We start from the raw sequence: 22,689 nt of genomic DNA, 5'->3' as shown, positions 1-22,689 counted from the left end.
CATTTTTGCCATGTCCCAATGAATATAAAAGTGTGTTTTTACATGGAAATATTATTTGAGTGATGTGATGTTGAACACGTAAAATAAATACTTCAAATAAATGCTTGTGGAACTGGGAGTGCAAGAGTGCTTATGGAACTGAAAGACAGGAAACTGCAACAGATGGAACAAATATAAATTACTCATTTTTATTTTTTTAAAAGAAGCTTTTTAACAGTGTTGGGGTTGAGTCGATTCCTTTTCTTAGACGCCTTAGAAGCCTACCTAGCTTACAACTAGCTTAAAGTCTATAATAATACGAATAATAAATAATAGCTGATCTAATCTATTTTATAACAGAACTTTAACCACTAACTCTAACTAATTAACCAATGCACACCTCTCACAACACCAACTTAAAACCCACAAAGAGCCGCAAGGCTCAAACCCCCTTTATGTGGTTGTGACACTCAAAATGAAACAATGACGTAGCTCACTGAATCCGAAGCCTCGTTTGTCATCAGTCACATGATTTTTACGGTAATGACACACGCCTCGAATCGGGGCTTCATCTGGCACGCCCCTTTTTGCTCGTTACAGACTCCGAGGCATCGCTTCAAATGTTACATCACTATTTCAGAGTACATTACCCAACCAGGATGGAACCTTCCAGAAGAGAAGCATTCTGAACATTAGCAAACTTATAACGGATCTCAGAAGTGCACAGAGCTCAAAGCAACTAAGAACACGATTAATATTTAGCCAGAGGAGAGCTGGTTTCAAAGCACAACACATTCAAAACAGCAAAAATAAATGCATCTACACCCCAATGTTTTCCCCCTTTCTGTCTTGTTAAAATATGTTTTCTTAGTATTTCATTGGTAATGTTAACAATTCGTACTTGTGGGAAAGTTATTTCATGAAGTTACCTTATGATTTATTTCATGATGGTTAACAAAATAGCTATACAAAGTACCCAAAGTATGTGAATTCACTTGTGTCAGTGTTTAACTCAAACTTTTAAATACTTTTTTAAATCCACAGGAACAAAGACAATGGAAGAAGAGAATGGAGAGTTGTGAGCCACTGCGTCTATGCACACTGCCATGTTATGAGAAGGTAAACATGATCCAGGTAGATAAAGAAGAGTCACAGTGCCTGTAAATTCTACAGTTGACAATAATGAGTCAGCAGTCTGTATTGATCCTCTGTCTCTGTTTATTTCATGTTTTGGTCAGAAAGCAGGGAGATAATCAAACAGGTAGTTCGTCACAGGAATAAGATCAAACAAAGAATCGGGAGATGTTGAGGGAGGGAATAGATGGGGAGAGAGACAGGAGATGGATGATAAGGTGTGGATGAGGAGTTATCACCTCCTTGCCTTGATGCATGTCTCACAAGCAGTCACCATGGCAAAGAATAGCTAAAGATCCATTCAAAATAATGACACATAATCAAAACAATCATAGAAATAACATCTAAATCCTTTCATAGTGAGTAATCAAGCAAGCTTGGTCAACCTACACCATGAACACAATCCGATTCTTCAACAAAAAGATCTGCCAAGCCTTTGTCCAGCAAACCATGCTAAAATAGGTTACACACATTTCAGATGACCTTGCTATGAAAACAGTCCCGACATAAACATAACATTATTACTTTGAGTGGCAGACGCAGTAATTAAGATACATCCTCGGTGGTTATCAGTAGCTCAGCTTGTTGAACTTGCAGTCTCGTCTCTTAGACACCAGGTTGCATCACGGTACCTGGGCCCAACTTATCTGTAGTAGAGACAGAGAAAAAGAGAGAGAGAATGAAATGTACATAGTGAACTGTGCATAATAATGTGGTTCTGTAATTGCATTGTTTTTATTTCTCTCATCACTGTTGAATTGGTTTCTAACCACTGTTATTTTTCTGATGTTACTCCAGTACAGGGGGCGCCCCATTGGCTTAAAGACCTCAGCTCTTCTCTGAGGGTCTGTGTTTCACCCATCCTGTCCTGACTGTCCTTGTCCTCACTGTCCTGGGGACCAGGTACAACTTTTTCAGTAAGAAATGTATGTCCATGTTTTCTTTCAGGGGGTACTTGGTGCTATCTTTGGTTCCACAGATGATGTGAAGTTAACTGCACTCTATGAGAACCTGGCAGTGCAAATGAACCAACAGCTAATGGATCTAAACCACCCTTAACTGAAGAACGGACAGTCCTGGTCTTGAAGGACAACAAGAAAGGGGAGGTTCCATCCAATTATCAGTCAATAACGTGCCTCAACATAACATGGAAGATGCTGTCAAGAATTACTGTGACTAAGATGAATAGGCACATGGCTCAATACATGTGTGGAGCCCAGAAAGACATTGTCAAGATCACCAGAGGAGCCAATCACCAGCTACTGCTGGATAAAATAGTCACCCGAGACTGTAGGACCAGACAGACCAACCTGTGCACCACCTGCAATGACTACAAGATGGCCTGTGACGTTATTCTCCATGCAACAAATATTTTGCATAGTATTACATATATCATTACTATACAGTTATACAGATATCAACACTTCACTCACAGTAATTTGTAGTGAGAGGCAGTAATATCAAATCAAGACCTACCATTAACGGACACTGTGTATGTAGCAATGACTTCATCATTCCAGAGGCCCTGTATGGTGTAAACACCACTATCAGACTCCTTCGTCTCCTTCAGCTGCAGACTGGAACTGAACATCACTATCTTCTCATTACAGTCATTGCCAAACCTTGTCATCATACACATCCAGTCAGGGTTTTCAAGGTCACTATCAGCCTTCCTATATGACACATACATCACTAGCACGTATGAAGGCCATTGCAGGGTGAAGGTTTCTTCAGACTGGACACTGGAAGCTGAGGGGAAAACAAGCAAAGACTCAATTAACCCATGAAAAGTAAAAATTATACATGCATTATAAAAAAATGTCGGTTTATGGAAGCACATCTCTGACCGAACAGGAGACTGTAATGAGATAGGTAACCCAAACCAAGACCCACCGTTTACATTCACCCTGTGGGTTGCCAAGACCTCCTTGGAAATGGCATCCTGTATGGTGTACACACCATTATCAGACTCTTTCAAGCCCTTCAGCTGCAGGCTGGAACTGAAGGATGCTCTGTTCTTTTTCTCATTATGAAAGTTACACCAAACTCTACGTCCCTTGATATCACACAGTCTGACAGTGTTTGGATTGGCATCACCAGTTTTGGTAAAAAACACCTCCACTGGGTCTGACACGGACATGTCCATGACGAGAGATTGTCCAGGCTTCACATGAACAGCCAAAGCGAGAGCTGGATACACAGAAACAAATACATGTAATGTGTTTATATCGACTCTTTAATGTATGAACATGTTGCAGCCACACATCCTTCAACACTCCTCTGAATTTTCACTAAATCTCTAAACTCAAAACAGTAGAGGCTGTTCTAACATACTGTTCCATCAGAAATATGAACAAGACAGGACAGTCCCAGTAAAGGATTACTTACGTTCAATCCGTAGTCTCACATCACAGATCTTTACACTATCACACTCACATGTGTACCGGCCGCTCTTTGTGTAATCAGCATTAGTGATGGTGAGGGAGAAATCTCCCTTCAGGTACTGATCATGGGACATGTGAAATCCCTCCTTTGGCCGGCATGATGTCTCGCCACAAAAAGCCCGAATGTCATGAAACATATGGGACACAGTCCATCTGATCGAACCAGAACACGTCTGATTACAGGGGAGAGTAGCAGCATCATGAAGCTTCACCTCTACAACAGTCTGGGACACTCCAGAAAGATCTGCAGAAACACAAAGCACTTAGTCACACACAAACAGCATTTTGTGCTTTGGCTTTGGGTGTGCATTTACATTAGTATTGTGCTTTCACTTACACAACACCTTATTGTTACACTAACAATAGTGTTGGCCTTACACTGAGTAAAACCTCCTTACAATATCTACAAAACAAAACTGTATAAAAGGACTTGGTGGTATGGGTGTGAATGGTTTTAACATATTTTGTATGTTAAAATATTTCATTTTTGCTCATGGAAGAACCCATGACATCTTCTGGTTTAAGAAAAAAATCATAATCGTTCCTGGTTAAGGATAAAGGTCTCTGAAGACTTTTTAAAAGAGTGAACGCAAAATGTGTTGGAACAGGAATTGACCCACAGCTCATGTGAGCACAGTTATGAGCTTTCAAGTTGTTTCAGCCTAGAACTGTATTCATGATAAGCTACACCGACAGCATAATTTGAAAATGAAATATTAGAAAATGTGTCCTACCATCTTTGGGAGGATCCCAATTACTTTTGCCTGGAGTGGAAAATAATAAAAATGCAATGTAACCAAATGTATTTACATAATTGCTATGAAAATATCACTATGATGTCCCTTTTTTAATAGATTAATAGAGATACTGGTCTGAGAGACATAAAACTCTACCAGTGCCTGTGGTTGCTGGATATGTAGGAATAATTTCTCTCACAGGTGTCACAGTGTGGTAGACCTGGCTCGACAGTGTATCTAAAGTCAGCAGAAAGTAGAATGTTCCATTTATCAAAACAGGTTTAAAACATGTGATTAAAGGCTGTTAGGGAACTAATAGTACTGTGACATCAGGAGGTGTGTCCAAGCGGCATCTGTAGGGCAATGGGACTATGGCATCGAAGAATGGGATTATGGGATAATGCGACATTACCATCATAGTATTTTTGGGATTATGGAATAAATGGATAATAGGACTATGGCATTATGGGATAATGGGACTATAGGATGAAACAATGGGTGGAAACAATGGCTAAACAAAGGGAGAGAACACAGATTGAGATTATAGCAATACATCTCAGAATAACATATGACATGTTCGCTCAAAGCTACCCACTCTGCTGCAAACAACTGGTAAACTGACAAACAGATCTTGATAGTTGTCATCTTATCTAGTTGTGCAAGAACATTTTAACTGTCATGTGAAATGTGAACAGCACAAGACACATTTAGTAAAACATTACTGACCCTTGACCTGTAGAGTCACATCAGTCTTTTTCAAATCAAATCAAATCAAATTTATTTGTATAGCGCTTTTCACAACGCATGTTGTCACAAAGCAGCTTTACAATCTTTACAGGATTTACAAGGTTTATCACTCCATGAATTGGGGTTTAGTGAATTGCTATTTTATGTATTTAATTTGGTCAGAATGTTTGTAGCTGCTGAACTTTATATGGTTGAAAGAAAACAGTACGACTTGAACACTGTACTGAACAGGAAAATGAAATAACAAAGACATGCCTCCAACTGACAAATCACCATCACTGCAGTCTAATGTGACAAAATGTAACAAAAAATTAATATATTCATATTGTGTATGGTGTGTTTCTTATTATTGTTATTTGGAGTTTTATTTTTATTATTAGTCTACCTACCATTAACAGTCACTGTGTATGTAGCAATGACTTCATCTTTCTTTATGTTCCATATTGTGTAAACACCACTATCAGACTCATTCATCCCCTTCAGCTGTAGATATGAATTTAACATCACTTTCTTCTTGTACTCAGAGATGCATTTTGTTTCATACATTCTGATTTCACAAATCCTGACAGAATTTGCAATGTCATCATCAGCTTTGTTAAATGACACATATGAATTTGGCCATAGAAATGGTATCAGCTGAAGGATTAATGTCTCTCCCGAGTGGACACTGGAAACTGAGGGGAATACAAGCAAAGGCACAATAAACCCTTAAAAGATAAAATTTAATGTTTTATTAGAAATCTTGGTAATTATGAAAGCACATTTGTGACTGAACAGCAATTTACACTGAGAGACAGTAAAATCAAACCATGACTTACCGTTTACATTAACTCGGTATGTTGCCAAGACTCTCTGGGGAAAATCATCCTGTATGGTGTAAACACCACTATGAGACTCTTTCAGGTCCCTCAGCTGCAGACTGGAACTGAATGACATTCTGTTCTCATATTCTTTCCGAAATGAGGACCAAATATGATCATTGGAATAAAGGGCAAACAGTCTGACATGGTCTGGACTGGCATCACTATTAAAAAACACCCAAAGTATGTCTGACAATGGCACATCCATGACAAGAGATTGTCCAGGCTTCACGTGAACATCCAAATTGAGAGCTGGACATGCAGAAACAAATACATGTAACATCTTTATATCGACTTTAACGTATTAACATGCTGCAGCCACACAGCCTTCAACACTGCTCTGAATTCTCACTATATCTTGTTTTATAAAGTTTTATGTTCTATCTGAAATATGACCACGGCAGCACAGGACAGTCAAAGTTAAAGGAGCACTTACGTTGAAGTCGTAGTGTCACATCACAGATCTTTTCATCATCACACTCACATTTGTACCTGCCCCTCTTAGTGTAATCAACATAAGTGATGGTGAGGGAGAGATCTCCCTTTAGGTACTGATCATGGGACATGTGATATCCCTCCTCTGACTGACAGGATGTCTGATTACACTTAGCCACAACAAATGGGGTTCTACGGGTTTTTAGGAACGCACTCCATGTGACCAGACCAGAACATGTCTGATTACAGGGGACTGTAGCAGCGTCATTCCGCTTCACCTCTATAATCTGTTGAGGAAAAACTGGAGAAGATCACAGCACTTAGACACACAAACGGCACTCTGACAGCATCTAGACTGTGGGTTCATCCCATTCATACTCTAAATTCAATCACAAAACATGCAGCTGTTTATATCACCTAGGGGGCATGCGTCTGTGCAGCAGAGACAATTAGTGTAACTGTCTACTGATCATACAGCTGATGTCAGAGATACAGGAGAAGAACAAACTGCTTTTGTGCATGAAGAACCTGAACATCACAGATGATAACCTGAACCTGAACATCACCCACCCCAGTGTCACATTCCATTAAAACTGTTAACATTAGTAAGGAGCCTTAATAATACATAACACAACTGTGATATTTACACATTGTGCATCTTAATCACACAGTATGGACAGATCCAGGATCAGGTTTAATGGACTTACTAACAGAGATGTGTAGAAGTAATATGGAGAATACAAGGGTTCTGCAGCTCTCCATGACTGTGGACAAAGCCAGCACATTTACATCCACTCAGTTGCATCCAATGAAAGAGACATTTTATAAAGTTCAGCACGCTATAAGTAAATTAACTATAGTCAATTATATGTATATTAATCGTCTTTAGCATCTCTGTGATCCTCCATTTGTTTCATTGCACAATAATTTCGAATAAATCATCAAATAAATGAGTCATGTGCCCTGAATAATACAGTATCAATGAAGTGTCCATCTGTCCCGACCACGCAGGTAATACATCTAAATCTTTTTGACATGTTGAACACTTCTTCATATGTTTTAAAATAAAAAACTAAGTCATTTTAATTTTTAAATGATAAGAAGTAGCAAGAAATAATGAAATGTTGACTTAGCCTATTTCTGATAAATGCTTGAGGTAGTCGTGGATCTTACTTTGACTGTGAAGTTTATCTGTAAAGATCTTGATAATGAGATAAAATCTGTTAAAAAATTTGTACAAAGTCAGTTTCGAGCGTTGTTTATTCTCACTGGACAATATAAGTAGGACACAGCTGAAGTTGGTTACTTATTCATAGCTACCGATTGTTTCGTTACTGATTCACAGTTATTTATTTGGTGAGTGAAGTTGGCTCCATGATCATAAAGGGAGTGTTTACCTCCTCACATATTTGCTTTTTGGTTGTTTTTCAGATTTTGTAAGGACTGGAGCTCGGGCGTTAAGAGGTTTGCAAGTAAATGTTCAGCAAAGAGGCTAGGGTAACACCACCAATGAGCAAACAAGGACCTATAAATAGTATAAATACCAGGACAAACAAGGAACCTAAACTAAACAAATTTGATCATGACATCTGGCAACATGACACATTATGCCCAGAAATAAAGTAATATAGTGGGGAGATTTCAGAGGCATACTGAATGAGTCAGAAGAAAAGAATCCGAGTAGCCTGGTTTAGACTGGACCAAGTTCATTTTGTACCTCAACTCTAACTAGCAACTTAACACATTGGACAATGGGGCACACAGGTAAATGGATTCAAAGGGGCAATTTCACATATACTCAATCTCAGTATACTCATAGCTCAAAGAAAATCCATCACACAGAACCGGTTCCTTCCTGTAAGGAAATAAATGGCTTTAGGCCTCAAATCAAACTGGTAACAAAGCAACTGAAAAATCGATTTTGAAGGCTTTATGCTATAAACTATATGTGAGAGCTGTAAGGAAAAAATTGGTTTTACGAGACCATTTTACATAGCAGATCTAACTAATGGGCGTATGCCTCTAAACCTCACCCTTTGCCCACTTACCATGTTGGCAGGTTGTTTTTGTTTTTATTAAAGTGAGGCAGAAATGACCCTGTGCAAAGTGAAACTGCTCCACATGATAAACAAGAGGAGTTGGAGTGAAAACGTGTGAGGGAGGCGGCAATACGTGAGAAACATTTGTACAAGCTCAAGGGAAATCAGAAAAGGAAATCATTGCCTTTCACAACGTTCTTTCACATTCGTTGCCTTTCATCAAGTGACCACTAGATGGCAGTACAGATACTGGGTTGCATTAATGAAATTCGCTCGTTGTTGTCAGTGTGGCTTTATAAAAAGGTTGAAGCCTCCAAAATGATTGAATTTGCATTAATTAATTATGCATAACGCAAGAAAAAGAAAAGTACATATGTATTGCAGGTTTCCCCATGTCTTTCTCAGGTTGTTTAGCCCATATAATGCAGCAGTAACTTAGTGCAATAACTTATTAACAGTAAAATATTATGCACATTCTTCTGAGGAGCCTGCATCAAATTGCTCTACTCACATCATGGAGACTTTTGTTCTATTGCCCAACTCACAGATTCTACTGTTCGAGAATTCGAGGCAAGTTCTGCTATGCCGGACTTAGGCTACACTACATACTGAATTGTGGATACTACATTCATTATGAAATTAATAAATAGTAATATGGCTGGGATATTAGTGTAGAATTATGACAACTCTGTGATACTAACCTGCAATACAGTAGGCTATCATCCAGGCTAACCCTAACCCCAGATTAACTTGAACTGCTAAATACCTAATATTGAACCAAGAGAATGAGTTTGTTTAAAGATGTGCTGTAGATGAAGTCTGACCATGGACTAAAACCCAGTGAAGCTCAAACCACGCACTGCAGTAAAGACAGGAGTCCTGTTCCGTGTTCACATGAGCACTTTGTTATTGACCTCTGTACACGGATTATGATGTCATACAGAATAATGCTGGGGTGGGAGGAGCCAGGTGAGATACAGGACCAATCAGAGCTCCATTTCTCACAGCAGGCTTACGAAGTTAGCAGGCTACCTTGGGGAGACACTCTACCGCATGCTTTCACTGATTTCAGCTTACACACCATCAGCAATGGTTATGGTTACCTTAGTCTTCTGTTTGATTCATTATGTTTTGCAGTGGCACAAGTCTGTGAGCTTGATTTGAGGTTATCCTGCTAATGGAGTCAGCCAGAAATGAGGAACAGAGACAATAAAGACGGAGACTCAAACAGAGAGAGAGTAGTTAACCAACCCCAATGCTCCACACAGACATCTCCTCCCTATCATTAAATGCCACATTACTAACAGTCTGGATAGGAAAGAGCAGCCTTGAGCATAATGCTGTCATTTTAGTTTTGCCCATTCAGTGAGGTTAAATTCGATTCTATTTAATAATAAATTAACTGAGAAGCTCCCAATCCAGTCAAAGCCATATTTTCCTTAGTTCCAGCTCCCAGCAAACACGTTAATACCATGCAGTCTCCAGCAGGAGGCGCAGTGATACAAAAAGGCACTAGTCCATAATCGATCTCTCTCTTCTACTCTCTCCCTGTCTGTCTCCCTGTGTTTACATTGCAGGAGGCAGTAAAAGCAAAGCACGTCTGTAAGACAAACTGATGCAGAGCAGAACTAAATCTAGATTACACAGGCTGTTCATAACAGAACATGTACTTCTATTCATTTATGAGCCCCCATAACCTAGCTCCATTCTATTAAAAAGACTTGTTATTAACTGTTAATAACATCGGCAATAATGTCCTTTAATTACAATATTATCAATGACATTAGCATTAGTCTTTCAAAAACTACAGTAAAATGTAAAATATTTACAATCATGACTAAATCAAAATGTATAAACAAAATCATGAATAATTGGATTTTCTGTATTAGAAAATAATACACAATAATAAACTGTTCCAACAAAAAAACAACTTATGACTTGACATTGTCAACAGATGATGTCATCGTAATCTGAAAAAACAAATCAAACATTCCAAATAATAACATACATATATGCTAATGTCCATGTGTAACCTTCAAATGCATGTACAGAAGCAAAAATTAAATGTCTGAAATAACCTGTGTGGGCAGGCCTTCACCATTATCATACATTTAACAATGTACTGTCATATTAACATATACAATAGTACACATTTCCATTCTGAGGCCACACCCACAAACCGACTTAAAACTTGCAAAATGTTGTATTAAGGTCCAGTGTGCTACTACTGTAATCAGTGTTGATGCATTCTGCTTTCCGTTTAACACGGGGACCAATTTTGTTAGCACATAGACGCATTTATGTTAATATCAAAGTAGCATCATATATAATCTGGTATTTAAGGAATAATTTGTCCCACAAACTGCCTTTGAAGTCAAGGGGAAATAGTATCAACCCCACGAATCTAGTATACTCCACGTCCTTTCATGTGCCTGCTATTAGTAAGGCTACTCAGCAATCATCCTGCTCTACCCAGTTTAATGAGACAGGTCACAACTCATCTTAAAATGCGTTATAAATCAAATGTAACCAAAGTAAACGGCTGTAAACCTACAGCACGGAGCTCCACATAGTTTCTAATGCTAAAACTAACGTCTGCCACTCCCTACCAGCAGGGGAGAGGTATTGGGGGTGACGGGGAAGCATAGAGTGTAGGTCTGGGTACAAGATACAGCTCAGTTCTATTTGAAGTTCAGTTGGATTCAGTTCATAGCAGGAACACGTATGGCAGAGTCCATCATGCAGAGAACCCAGCCCCGCCCACAATCCTGCTATACAGCAGCTTTGATTGGCCAGAGGAGCAGGAAGTAAAGGGGCAGGGAGAGAGGCATCTGTGACATCTCTACTGGTCTGTCTAAGCATACAAATGTTTCCATGGAGATCAGCGCATCAAGGACAGGCAAGAATTTTGCTTGTCTTAAGGCTGAGAGGAGTTTCCCTATGTGTGTAAATTATTGTCCATTTTCATTCTATAATATAGAGCACACCTACAGAGGGTGTAGTTGCTAAGACCCTAACTTAGCAACCACATATAGAGACTAGTCAGTTCTGCGTTAGGGGGCAAATTACAGCTCCAGACACACACTAACACCATCCAAAACTGCGCAGTTACAACTTCTTTTCCCAGATCATATGCAGGACTGGGTTGGACTGGTTTGGATTGGTTTGAACTGGTTTGGACTACTTGCAATCTTGTCCCTGCTATTCACCTGTGTGTTGTTGGTTTTTGCTCTTTGACACATGTAAAGACCTTTGATTTCAAAAGATGAGACACATTATATATTTACATAAAATCATACAGTTTATACAAAGTCGATCCTTACACACCCAAGGATTTCTACATGAACACCACCATTTCATAACATTTGAACAACATTTGGCTTATAGGAATCTATGCAGTGCTGCAAAATTATGCTTCTATAATGAGTAATTCAGAAACACTGGCAGGATAATGTGTCAGATCTACAAATTCAGATGTACAGTGCCTCTGAACAGACAAACTGCTAATCGGGTCATGACAGTTCAGCAGCACAGAGAGTTCTTCATTGTACGTGCAGTGCATACAGAACCCTACAGAAAACCACAGCACTGCACATTTGGACAGAACTGCAGTCCTCCCTGGCAATGAAAGCACTGTGGACCACAAAGAAGAACCAATGTGGTAGTGAGACCACGTTAAAAGGCAAAAGTCTGACAAGCATCACATGGCTAATGAGGATCAACTGCAAGCAGTACCAGCTTGCATGATCTGTTTCTCTCAGAGATTGTTCTATGTTTCAAGACTCAAAAGCATGTTCATATGTTTTGTAATTAGTATTGACGTATATATTTCCAATACAGGTTGAATTGACCAAGGGACAAAGATTAAGATTAGCTTTCAAGAATTGGTAGCCACATTAGTGCCACGCTGTCTTTGTTTGATAGAACTGTCCTTTTAAATGAGCTATGAATCACTCATCTAGATTAACAGACAAACATTTAGTGAAGGTAAACGTACCTCCCAAGAGACAGTAAACTAAATGTGGTGAGCATATATGCGATTACACATGTATGTTTACATGTGATTATTCCTGTTTTTACATCTATTCAGATCAAACTGATCAGACGGACTGATTGCACAGAAACATTTTCTTTTCTTTGTCTTTTGGTATATGTGTGTGTGTGTGTGTTTGTGTGTGTGTGTGTTTGTGTGTGTGTGTGTGTGTGTGTGTGTGTGTGTGTGTGTGTGTGTGTGTGTGTAAGCATGCTCATTGCAGTACCTAAAGCCATGCCTGTGTGAACATAATTTTAAGTGTACAAACGTTAATCACAGCCTGACCTCAGCCTTTGCGCGCTTGCGTGTGTGTGTGTGTGTGTGAGTGTGTGTGTGTGTGTGCTTGTTCATTGTGTAGGCCCTTGAGCTCCCTGGCTCTCCTTTCCATTCAGTGTGACATAGATGATGGGGACCAAACCCTGAATATCGCCCAAAGCACAGAGCAGCCAATCAGAGTTAGCTCTGCCTAACACCTTCAGCACATCCCCTTTGTGGAAACTCAGGTGGCCTGTTTCCATGGCGATGTGGTGACACAGCGCCCTCACCTCGCTGAAAGAGATATTACAGAGACAGAGAAAAAAGGCATGTGTGGTAATGTCCCATGTTTAGCATTCAAAATCATTAAAGTTCCCACAATTATACCAATACAAGTATGTGTTTATGACAGTGTAGGCAGGTCTTAGAATGATCCCATGTGCATGCATGTTCATGACCATTACAGTGGTGTGTATTTATGAGAAATTTGGAAGTGAAAAAAGATTAATGACATGTATCTTTATTTTAATGCATGTTTACTATTTTAATTCATTTTTTAAATAAAAAATGTTTGTATTTAAATCAAGTACATATAATTTTTATGAAATAAATTGTTTTATAACCTTTTTCTTTTTATCTTTTTTCCACAAATATCCAAGGTGACAGATAAGCTGTACTCAATTTTTTAAATGTAAAACAATTTGAACTGCCATGTGTCAAAAGTGCTGAAAGTGCTGTACTAAACTGCATTCAGAAGTAACTTTGCACTTTACTTGTACCGCTAATAAAGGAACTGTGTATTTAACTAGAATTCTTACCTTTGAGTATTGTTGCTTAGATGCTTAACTGATATCACAGTAGGTTATATGGTTAACTGGTATCGCAGTTGGTTATACAGTTAACTGGTGTAACTGCTGGTTACATGGTTAACTGGTGTATCTGTTGGTTACATGATTAACTGGTGTAAGTGCTGGTTATATGGTTAACTGGTGTGACTGGTGTTATGTGCAGTGCAGACCCCTGGGGGGTTATTACCGTGCAGCTTTTGGGGGAGATGGGGAGCCATTGTGTTGGGCTGGCTGGGTTGGGCTTTGTTGGGACTCAGGAGTGTGGGAAGCTTGCTTGGGAGGCTCCGCCCCTTTCCCCACCCCCACTGACTGAATCACTAGATCCAACATGGAGCGATCCAGACTGAGCCAGCCAGATGGCATCCTGCACACACATTGCAAAAGAAAAATAACAACACTTAAATACACACCACAATGAACCCCTTAAGATGCTTTTATATTGAACCCTGCTGATGAAAAGACTTGAGTCTCAGTTGGACCCTCCTACAGAAAGAATGAATGAATTATGAATTACAATAGAAATTAAATAATTAATTTAAATAGAAATGTTCATTTATGACAATAGCTTCACCTAAATGGAACGGTACATTTTGACATTATTTACTTGCTTACTCCTGAAACAGCTGACCCTCGATGTGTAAGATTTTGTTCTGGAACACCTGCCTAAAGGGGTTTACCCACTGGGGTTCCATTCCAGACTTATTCTATATAGCACTGTCAGCAACCACACACTGAATCTGAGCTGATTCTTTGGAGAGTGGACAGATACCAGATTCTAAACCTGAACTGCCTCTATGGATGAAGGTGAGGTACCAGACTCTGAATCTTTCACTAGATTTCACCAGACTCTGAATCTTTCACTAGTAATCTTTCACTCATCAGATCTCCAGCTTGTTGTTGATGATCAAAATGAGCCTGCAGGCTGAATACTCATTTCGGACTCTCCTCACCTGCCCTGCCGGGTCCGGGCTCCTGGCATCTGGTCAGCCTTTTCTGTCCTGCTAACGCTTCCAGCTCCAAACAGTCTGCCCCAGCGTGGTGCCTGACCCGACCCGTCTGCGGCTGCTCCCGTCTGCTTCTGGTCTCTCTCCTCAGAACCCTGGCCATCCGGCTGCTGCTCCTTACTCCTCTTCAGCTCCGACAGCACCGACTCTGGAGGGCTGCCCATCCAAGACGGCCTCCCCTTAGAGATTCTGGAAGGTTCTGAGGGAGGCCTGGATTGGTCGAAGTTCCCGTTGCTGGCATTGCGACTCCTTCCTCCGCCGTTGCCATTGGTGCCAGTTCGGTCAGGGGCCGGTCGTTCATCGGTTGCATGATTGGCCTCAGCTCCCTCGACCACACCCTCTCTTGGAGGCGGATGATTTAGTCTCCACCCCTCAGTGCTTCCTTTCTTCCGTTTCTCCCACTTGACGAACTTGGAGCCCTCAGCAGAGTTGTCGATATACACCTGGGAGCTCTGCATCAGCTGGAACCACCAGCCCGCCTGCTTGCTCCGCACACGGGCTGCATCTCCGTCTTTTTCCCTCTTTCTCTCCCTCTCTCCATCCTCTCCTCCCACTCCCTTCATCCTATCTGTGCTTCTTTCTCCTCCGTCCATCTGACTTGCTTCACTCTTTCTACCAGCATTCAGTTTATGCTCCACCCCCTCTTCCACTGATTCGCTACCTGCTCCTTCACTCCTCAGCTCTGTCCTCCCATGTATCTTGGACCCTGCTCTTTCCATCCTGGGCCAGGTACCCTCCCGTCTTAGCACAAATCTGTCTCTCTGAGGCCCCGCCCCTTCTGGCTTAGCCTCCAGTGCTTCCTGCACAGGCTCCACTCCCACTATTCCCTTGCCTCTCATAAGCTGGAATGTGGAGCGAGACGATTGGTCTAGGCCCTGACGAGCAGAACATAGCTGCTCTTTACGTCTTAGGTGCTCCTGACCTTTCTGTAGCTGATGTGGCTCAAACAAAAGGTCAAGGTCAAAGGGTAATAATGACAGTGGTTGAAGGAGGAGTAACAGCTCCTCAAACATTGGCTGACATGCCCCTTGAGACAGGGGCAGGAAACCCCATGGGTGATAGTGGGCTGCTATAATGTCTGAGAAAAAACACAAATTCAAGTCATCCAATTAGGTGCGATCAAAATAAAGTTACTATGTGTGTTTGTGGTGTGTAGGGACTAAAACGTCATTCTCCTACCTTCATGTGTATAAATGTGATTAAACCAGAATTCCAGTGAACGCAAGCTTAAAAAAAGAAAGAGAAGTGTGTTTATAATATATATGTAAATTGTTTACATGTTCAATATGCACAATGGTAGTTGTTGTTTAACTCCAAATACTCAGGTAATACTAAAAAAATGTACAGTGCGGTGTAATGTATATATGACATTTAGGAAGAGAAAGAATGTGCTTTGCATTAGCTGGGCTGACTGTCCTTGTCTTTGCTGTCAGAAGTCTTCAGGGCTCATCAGTGTAACAGTGTGAATGTAGTGAGATGGTATTGTAGCAGTACAGTGGCGGTAGTGTGATGGTATTGTGGCAGTATTGTGAAAGTACTGTGATGGTGTTGTGGCAGTGTTGTGATGATATTGTGATGGTACTGAGATAACAGTGTGAAGGTATTGTGACGGTATTGTGATGGTGTTGTGGCAGTGTTGTGATGATATTGTGATGGTATTGAAATAACAGTGTGACAGTATTGTGATGGTAGTGTGGCAGTTTTGTGATGGTAGTGTGGCAGTATTGTGACAGTATTGTGATGGTGTTGTGGCAGTATTGTGACAGTATTGTGATGGTGTTGTGGTAGTGTTGTGATGATATTGTGATTGTATTGAAATAACAGTGTGACAGTATTGTGATGGTAGTGTGGCAGTATTGTGACAGTATTGGGATGGTGTTGTGGCAGTATTGTGACAGTATTGTGATGGTGCTGTGGCAGTGTTGTGATGATATTGTGATGGTATTGAGATAACAGTGTGACGGTATTGTGACGGTATTGTGATGGTAGTGTGGCAGTATTGTGACAGTATTGTGATGGTGTTGTGGCAGTATTGTGACAGTATTGTGATGGTGCTGTGGCAGTGTTGTGATGATATTGTGATGGTATTGAGATAACAGTGTGACGGTATTGTGACGGTATTGTGATGGTAGTGTGGCAGTATTGTGACAGTATTGTGATGGTGTTGTGGCAGTATTGTGACAGTATTGTGATGGTGTTGTGGCAGTGTTGTGATGATATTGTGATGGTATTGAGATAACACTGTGATGGTATTGTGATGGTATTGTGATGGTAGTGTGGCAGTATTGTGATGATACTGTGTGGTGAGAGTCTGGAGGCAATGTTTGATCTAGTTGGTGCAGTATCCACATACAGCAAACTGAATCTGTTCTGTTATAAATTACACTTAATATGTTACAAAACTAATCATAAACAAATAACATGTAGCTCTCTGCTAGCATCCTCTACAAGGCAAGGTGAGACTGTATTTAGCGTTTGTATATTTGTGTATTCACGGCACACTCCTCAAAGGCATCTTCACAGCACAATATCAGTCAGTCTTAGAACCCCACATCACTAAGCTTGGGTTAGTTCCACAGCCGATTCTATCTTGACTTTGAGAGAGAGAAGGTGGGCGCATGAGACAATGCTTACTTCAACAGGCCAAAGATGAAGGCGTTGAGTCTCATGCTGTGATTCGTCAGCTCAGAATATTGACAGACTTTCGAGAAGAGACTGTTTAATACACGTGTAGAGGGACCTGAGTGAGGGAGCACAAGAGAGAGACAGAGATGGAGAGAGTGATGGAGGGAGAGAGAGTGAGATAGAGGGGGAACGATAGAGATTGAGGGAGAAGTAGAGATGGAATGAGTGATGGAGGAAGAGAGAGATAGAGGGGGAGAGAGTGATGGAGGGAGAGAGAAAGGGAGAGAGAGAGTGATGAAGACAGTAATGGAGAGAGTGATGTAGGGAGGGACAAAAAGGGAGAGAGTGATGGAGAGATTGAGAGAAAGGGAGAGAAAGAAAAAGCATTAGGTGTACTATGCTTCACAGTGTGCCTATTTTTGTTTAATACAATCATTGAAGTAAAGTTGTACAAATGATATATAGCTCTGGACGTATGAACTAGAACAGGGGTTCTTAACCTTTTTCACTGTGCGACCCCCTTTTAGGCTCCGGTAAATTTCGCGACCCCCCCCCCCCCCGTTTACGTTCTAAAGACTCCACGGCTTTTGATTGCAAACTCGAATGCTTCGTCTGCAAATGGCGTAGCAACTTGGAGGGCCTGAGACTTTCCTTGGCTAGCACTTCGCCACAAACAAGACACCAGGGTTGCCAACTCTCACGCATTGAGCCTGAGACACACGAATTTGACTATTTTCACACGCTCTCACGCCACACATCCGATTTCTCACGCCGAAAAAAAACTAGTTTATTTACCTCTGATCCATATCTATGATTCAATGAGTTACTAGTTCGCTCTGGCACCAATCACCGGTGATCGATCGATCGCGATATAACACTTAATTTGTGTCCATTGTACACCTGCCCGGTAACAATTTACACTCGCCAACCCCTCCAGGTTCAAATCTCACTCCAAGCGATCTTGAAAAGTTGGCAACCCTGAACACACTGCGGTCGTGCATCCTCTCCTTCGCTTGTCTGCGTAAATCCATATTCTAAGTACTTTTCATATTTTCTCACTTTCTTCGTTTTTTTCTTTTCTGAAGTTCCTGGAAGTGGGCGTTTTGCATTCCCACTTTCAGTTCGACGTTTTACAAAACGCTCCATGTTAATCCAGCCTGGACGAGCGGAGCCACAATGAGGCAGTTTGATTCAATAAACTTTACTGAATCAACCTGCCTCATTCTGAGTCTTGATTCAGGTTCGCGCATGCACGTTGTGGCTCCGCTTGTCCAGGCTGAGTAAAGAACAACAAAATTTAGCTCCGAACCTGATTCGTCGCACATTTAACTCAGAAAACACCCCCACCCAGGGGGGTCGCGACCCCCAGGTTAAGAACCCCTGAACTAGAACATCGCCTGAAGGTAAGATCATCTTCAAACGTTTGGCACTGTTGCCTCTCCCCTCCCCCCTTCCTTTTTCTCCTCTTCATCCCCCCCTCTCTTACCCAGCTGTGTGGAAGCCTCCACCACGCTCCAGGGCCGGTTACGCCGCTGCCCAATGATGAGGTCCAGCACGTGCGCTCTGAGGCCATCCTGCAGGACCTCCTGCACAGCCGGACACAGGTACTTCAGGATCAGATGACCTACATTAGGACTCACTGAGCTGTTCCCCAACTTGGCCTGGGAGAGATCGACAGAGAGAGATCGACAGAGAGAGATCGACAGAGAGAGAGAGACAGAGAGAGAGAGAGAGAGAGAGAGAGAGAGAGAGAGAGAGAGAGAGAGAGAGAGAGAGAGAGAGAGAGAGAGAGAGAGAGAGAGAGAATAGATCTTTGTATGAAACTGTTCGGGGACTTCACGGGCATTTTACAGAGCTCTGAACTGCTTCAGTCTGCAGTACCTTCACCTCAGGATCTCGACTGGTCCCAAAATGTGCCACAATCAGATCCACTGCTGTGTTTATGGCCTTCACCAGACCTAAGAGGGCGAGATTAAAGAGGGGGGGGGGGGGGGGGGGGGGGGGGGCGACAGAAACATAGAAAGAGGAAGTTCACATTCTCTCCAGAGAAGGCACTGAATGCAGAGTCATACACATGCAGACAGACACTCCAGGGATGCACACACACACACACACCTCTTTTCTGCTGCAGGTCAATAGAGATAGACTCTTCAGTAGTAGCGTCAGGTGAGAGACAGAACTCCTCTGGAGGGCGCTCTGTCTGTGAGAAATAGTCTGGCAGGAAGTCACTGTAGTGCTGGAACTGCCTCACTGATTGTCCTGTAAACAAACAAATGTCCCATGAGTATGTTCAGATGTGTCTGGACTAAGGTAATTCCTCAACATTCAGGAGGAAAATATTACTAAAGTAAAAACAACATGAAGATACAAATTACATATTACATATCTGTTCAGCACCTACAGTCACTTTACTTATTTACTACCCTCCAGATTTCTTCTACCTAACATTCCATACAAGATGATCATAATTACATATTATCTTCAAAGGCATTCGGGTCATTCCAGGATTTTGGTACATTTCCTGTCCCACCACTTAAATTTCAAATGTACATATCCAAAATATCTAAATGACTATTTTTTTTAAACATTGTACTTGTTATAAGACAAACTGTAAAATTTGGTGGAAAAATAAGCGCCTTAGATATTATTCAAAAGACCGAATACCTTTGAACCACCTCAAAAAATGGCCATTTTCTCTTGTCCCACACATTGGGTGACCAACTCCTTTGCCAAATTTAACAATTAAAATAAGCTCTAAATAAATTACTTCCTCTTGTATATTGTTGAAATGCATTTCCTTTACTTATGAAAACAACTTATTTGGTCTACATTGTATTGCATGTCACAGTTTTTACACTATTAAGTTGTGTCCCACAACATGCGCGCAACCCTGTTACCATAAGGAATTTTATCTGGCAGAGAAAGGGTTAAAAATATTTGTGTACTAGCACAAAGGAATTTGCATCACAAGGACATTTCCTGCCCACATGGCAAGAAAAATGGTAAGTGCTCTAACAATTTTCAAGGTTTTTTTCCAAATATGTTTATCCAATTTGTGTGTGTCACTCAGTGAATGCAACCCTGTTCCTCATATTGTAAGACTAATATTGAGTAGAGTCAAAATTTACTTTATATACTTATATAACCATATTTGTCCTTGATCTTGTATACATAGCTAAATTTTACAGTGAGCATCTGTTCCTGGGGTAGACCACAACTTAGCCTAAATTTGCAACCCTGTTAGTCGCAACCCTGTTACTGCATACCAATTTACTGCACACCAATCTAATAAAGAAAAAACTTCTTCCATATCTGACGAATCAAACTTTTTGATAGTTTATAACCTGTAGATTATAAATATATGATTTAAAATGATCAAATTGAAGATCAAATTTTCAGAAGTTACCACCCCTGAAATGTACCAAAATCCTGGAATGACCCATTCACTACCCTGAGAAAGATCATAACCCTTCCCTCTAAGCCCTCTAACAAAGCTCATGATTGGTTGAGCACCGTTGAGTCTGCTGAAGCTCAGCGTGTGATTGGTTGGGGGGAAATCGAAGACGTTGCGGCGCACAAGGCGTGGACCAGGCCTCCTGATGGGCAGGGTGGCCGGAACAGAGTTAGAGGAGGAAGAGGAGGAGGCAGAGGGGGAGGAAGAGCAGGTGTCTCTGCTCCTCTCCAGACCCAAAGGGTTCTTACGCCTATACTCCCGCCATTTCAGAGTCTGTGGAGAGAGGTGGTGAGCTACAAAATGAGAGGATGGGAATGGATGGATGGATGGATGGATGGATGGAGGGATGGATGGCAATGAAGTATGGAGAGAAAAGGAAGAACAGATGACAAGTGTTAAACAAGGCATTATGGAAAGAAGAGTTGTGTGATTAGAAATGAGAGGCACATAAAGCAGCAGAATGTGTAGAAATATGAGGGCAAAGAGGAAAGAGGAAAGCAGATAATCAATTAGAAGCAGTAACAAGCAAGAAACGTGTGTGTGTGTGTGTGTGTAAATGTTTTATAGCAATCACAACCATGTAGATCTGTGAAAGGCGTTTGAACCGCAGCCTACACAAGGTATTTACCACTACAAGACTACAACATCCAGTCATTGCAGTCACTTCTGCTTTCAATAGAAGAATATCTGGACCTGCAGATGTTTCTTGGTCCAGAAAGGTCTCATTGTCAGGATTTATGAGTGAACTGGTCATTATCAAGCATAACTCAGAACGCAGCTGGCAGTGCAAATATATACAGTTTAGGTAAACATAGCAACAGATTAAATATAAGTTAAATATATGGTAAATTGGGTCTTTAATATGAATCGTGTGTAGATTTGAAGAATCTGGGAGGGCAGAAGTGTGATGCCTGTTGCTTGGTCAAGAATCCCTGCTCTCCTGATGCAAACAAAACACAGCTGCAGTTCACAGAAATCTTTCATCCGATCATTATTTTAATTCTAGGGACCAGTCAGAAGTAAAAGAACGTCTTCAGTGTCTTTCAGAACATATTTGAAGCTGTTGGTGATTTGGCTAGCTAGTTGTTTTCAATTTTTCACATTAGATGTTACAGCAGCAAGTTATCAGATATTGAAAATTAAATTTTGTTCATTTTCATTTGTTGCTACATATAATCTACAATTCTGTAAATTCTCTAAAAAAAAAGGAAAAGTGTTATTTTTACTTTCCCACAAACCCAGAGTAGCTAGAGTTCAGACCAGCTGAAACTAGCGCTGATTAGCCACACAGCTAAAAACAGCTTGTCACAGAGTACCTGCATCGGGCTAGTCAGACTCAGAGGTCTGCCATCTTAAACCCTGTGATGTCTAGGGGCTTTTTTTTGTTTAAGCGTGATTTCTTATTTTTGTCTCTAAACATACTTATTCATAACATTACTCCTACTAATATTTTTCTTACAAAACTGACATTTTTCTGGATGCAATATTCTCTTCTTTCAGTAGAATATGCTATATTTTGTTCTAAAAGATAAAGGATGTCTGTGAAATAAAAAAAACATTTTTTAACTATATATGAAAGGTCGGCATATAAAGAAAATAGCAACCAAATTAGTGATTATAAAATAAAAATTTAAAACAGAATTCAAATGTTAAAATAATAATGATTCTGACATAAAAAAGCCCTACAGCAACAACTTTTTGTCTCCAAATGAACTGGATCAAACACAATATATTTGAACTTCAAAGTGTCTTTCAGTGTCCCAATACAAGGAAAATGTTTATGCAACTAACGCATTACATTTTTAAAAGATCAAGATTGGCAGGGTACTTACACTTAGCCTGGCTCGGTGAGGGCGCATTATGAGGCCTCCATGACTGAACACCCTCTCTACTGGTGCACTGGTGGCAAGTCAATACAAAGCTAACTGGGTAAACATTAGGTTGTTATAAGTAACACACTAACTGTGATGCTAGGCTTGTTTGTAGCAGATGCTAATAACCTTTCAGGCAGTGACTAACCATTCCGGGTGGGTTTTCAGGTGGCGTAAATGGTGTAATGGAAAAATCAAGATTTAAGGTGGGACATTTTATAAAA

The 22,689-nt window shown here is 40.8% G+C and overlaps 2 protein-coding genes and 1 long non-coding RNA gene across 4 annotated transcripts in view; all 3 read right to left on the bottom strand.

The window, feature by feature from the left end:
* Positions 1–1,185: 1,185 nt before the first annotated feature.
* Positions 1,186–4,309, bottom strand: LOC143509968 (uncharacterized). The gene is made up of 5 exons (XM_076998901.1): positions 4,292–4,309; positions 3,502–3,801; positions 3,007–3,303; positions 2,590–2,862; positions 1,186–1,760 (listed from the first exon to the last, which is right to left on the bottom strand). The coding sequence occupies exons 2-5, from the start codon at positions 3,692–3,694 to the stop codon at positions 1,720–1,722; spliced, it is 804 nt and encodes a 267-aa protein (XP_076855016.1). The 5' UTR covers positions 3,695–3,801; positions 4,292–4,309; the 3' UTR covers positions 1,186–1,719.
* Positions 4,310–5,866: 1,557 nt separating this feature from the next.
* Positions 5,867–7,594, bottom strand: LOC143509675 (uncharacterized). Its single transcript, XR_013129724.1, has 4 exons — positions 7,510–7,594; positions 7,044–7,100; positions 6,338–6,637; positions 5,867–6,153 (listed from the first exon to the last, which is right to left on the bottom strand). It is a non-coding gene; the product is annotated as an uncharacterized LOC143509675 (long non-coding RNA).
* Positions 7,595–12,531: 4,937 nt separating this feature from the next.
* The window catches only part of rusc2 (RUN and SH3 domain containing 2), a 31,989-nt gene continuing 21,831 nt past the window's right edge, over positions 12,532–22,689 (bottom strand). The window contains exons 5-13 of one of the 2 annotated variants that reach the window (XM_076998864.1): positions 20,654–20,887; positions 19,256–19,399; positions 19,022–19,098; positions 18,627–18,801; positions 17,150–17,255; positions 15,695–15,741; positions 14,462–15,593; positions 13,699–13,875; positions 12,532–12,957 (exon numbers count right to left, since the gene is read on the bottom strand). In XM_076998864.1, the coding sequence (XP_076854979.1) occupies positions 12,756–12,957; positions 13,699–13,875; positions 14,462–15,593; positions 15,695–15,741; positions 17,150–17,255; positions 18,627–18,801; positions 19,022–19,098; positions 19,256–19,399; positions 20,654–20,887 (2,294 nt within the window). In that variant the 3' untranslated portion in view covers positions 12,532–12,755. The remainder of the gene's footprint in view (positions 12,958–13,698; positions 13,876–14,461; positions 15,594–15,694; positions 15,742–17,149; positions 17,256–18,626; positions 18,802–19,021; positions 19,099–19,255; positions 19,400–20,653; positions 20,888–22,689) is intronic. The other variant, XM_076998865.1, reaches the window with a different exon arrangement.

Source organism: Brachyhypopomus gauderio, chromosome 3 (assembly GCF_052324685.1).
Source record: "Brachyhypopomus gauderio isolate BG-103 chromosome 3, BGAUD_0.2, whole genome shotgun sequence".
NCBI classification, from domain to species: Eukaryota; Metazoa; Chordata; class Actinopteri; order Gymnotiformes; family Hypopomidae; genus Brachyhypopomus; species Brachyhypopomus gauderio.
This window is presented reverse-complemented; position numbering and strand designations above follow the sequence as displayed.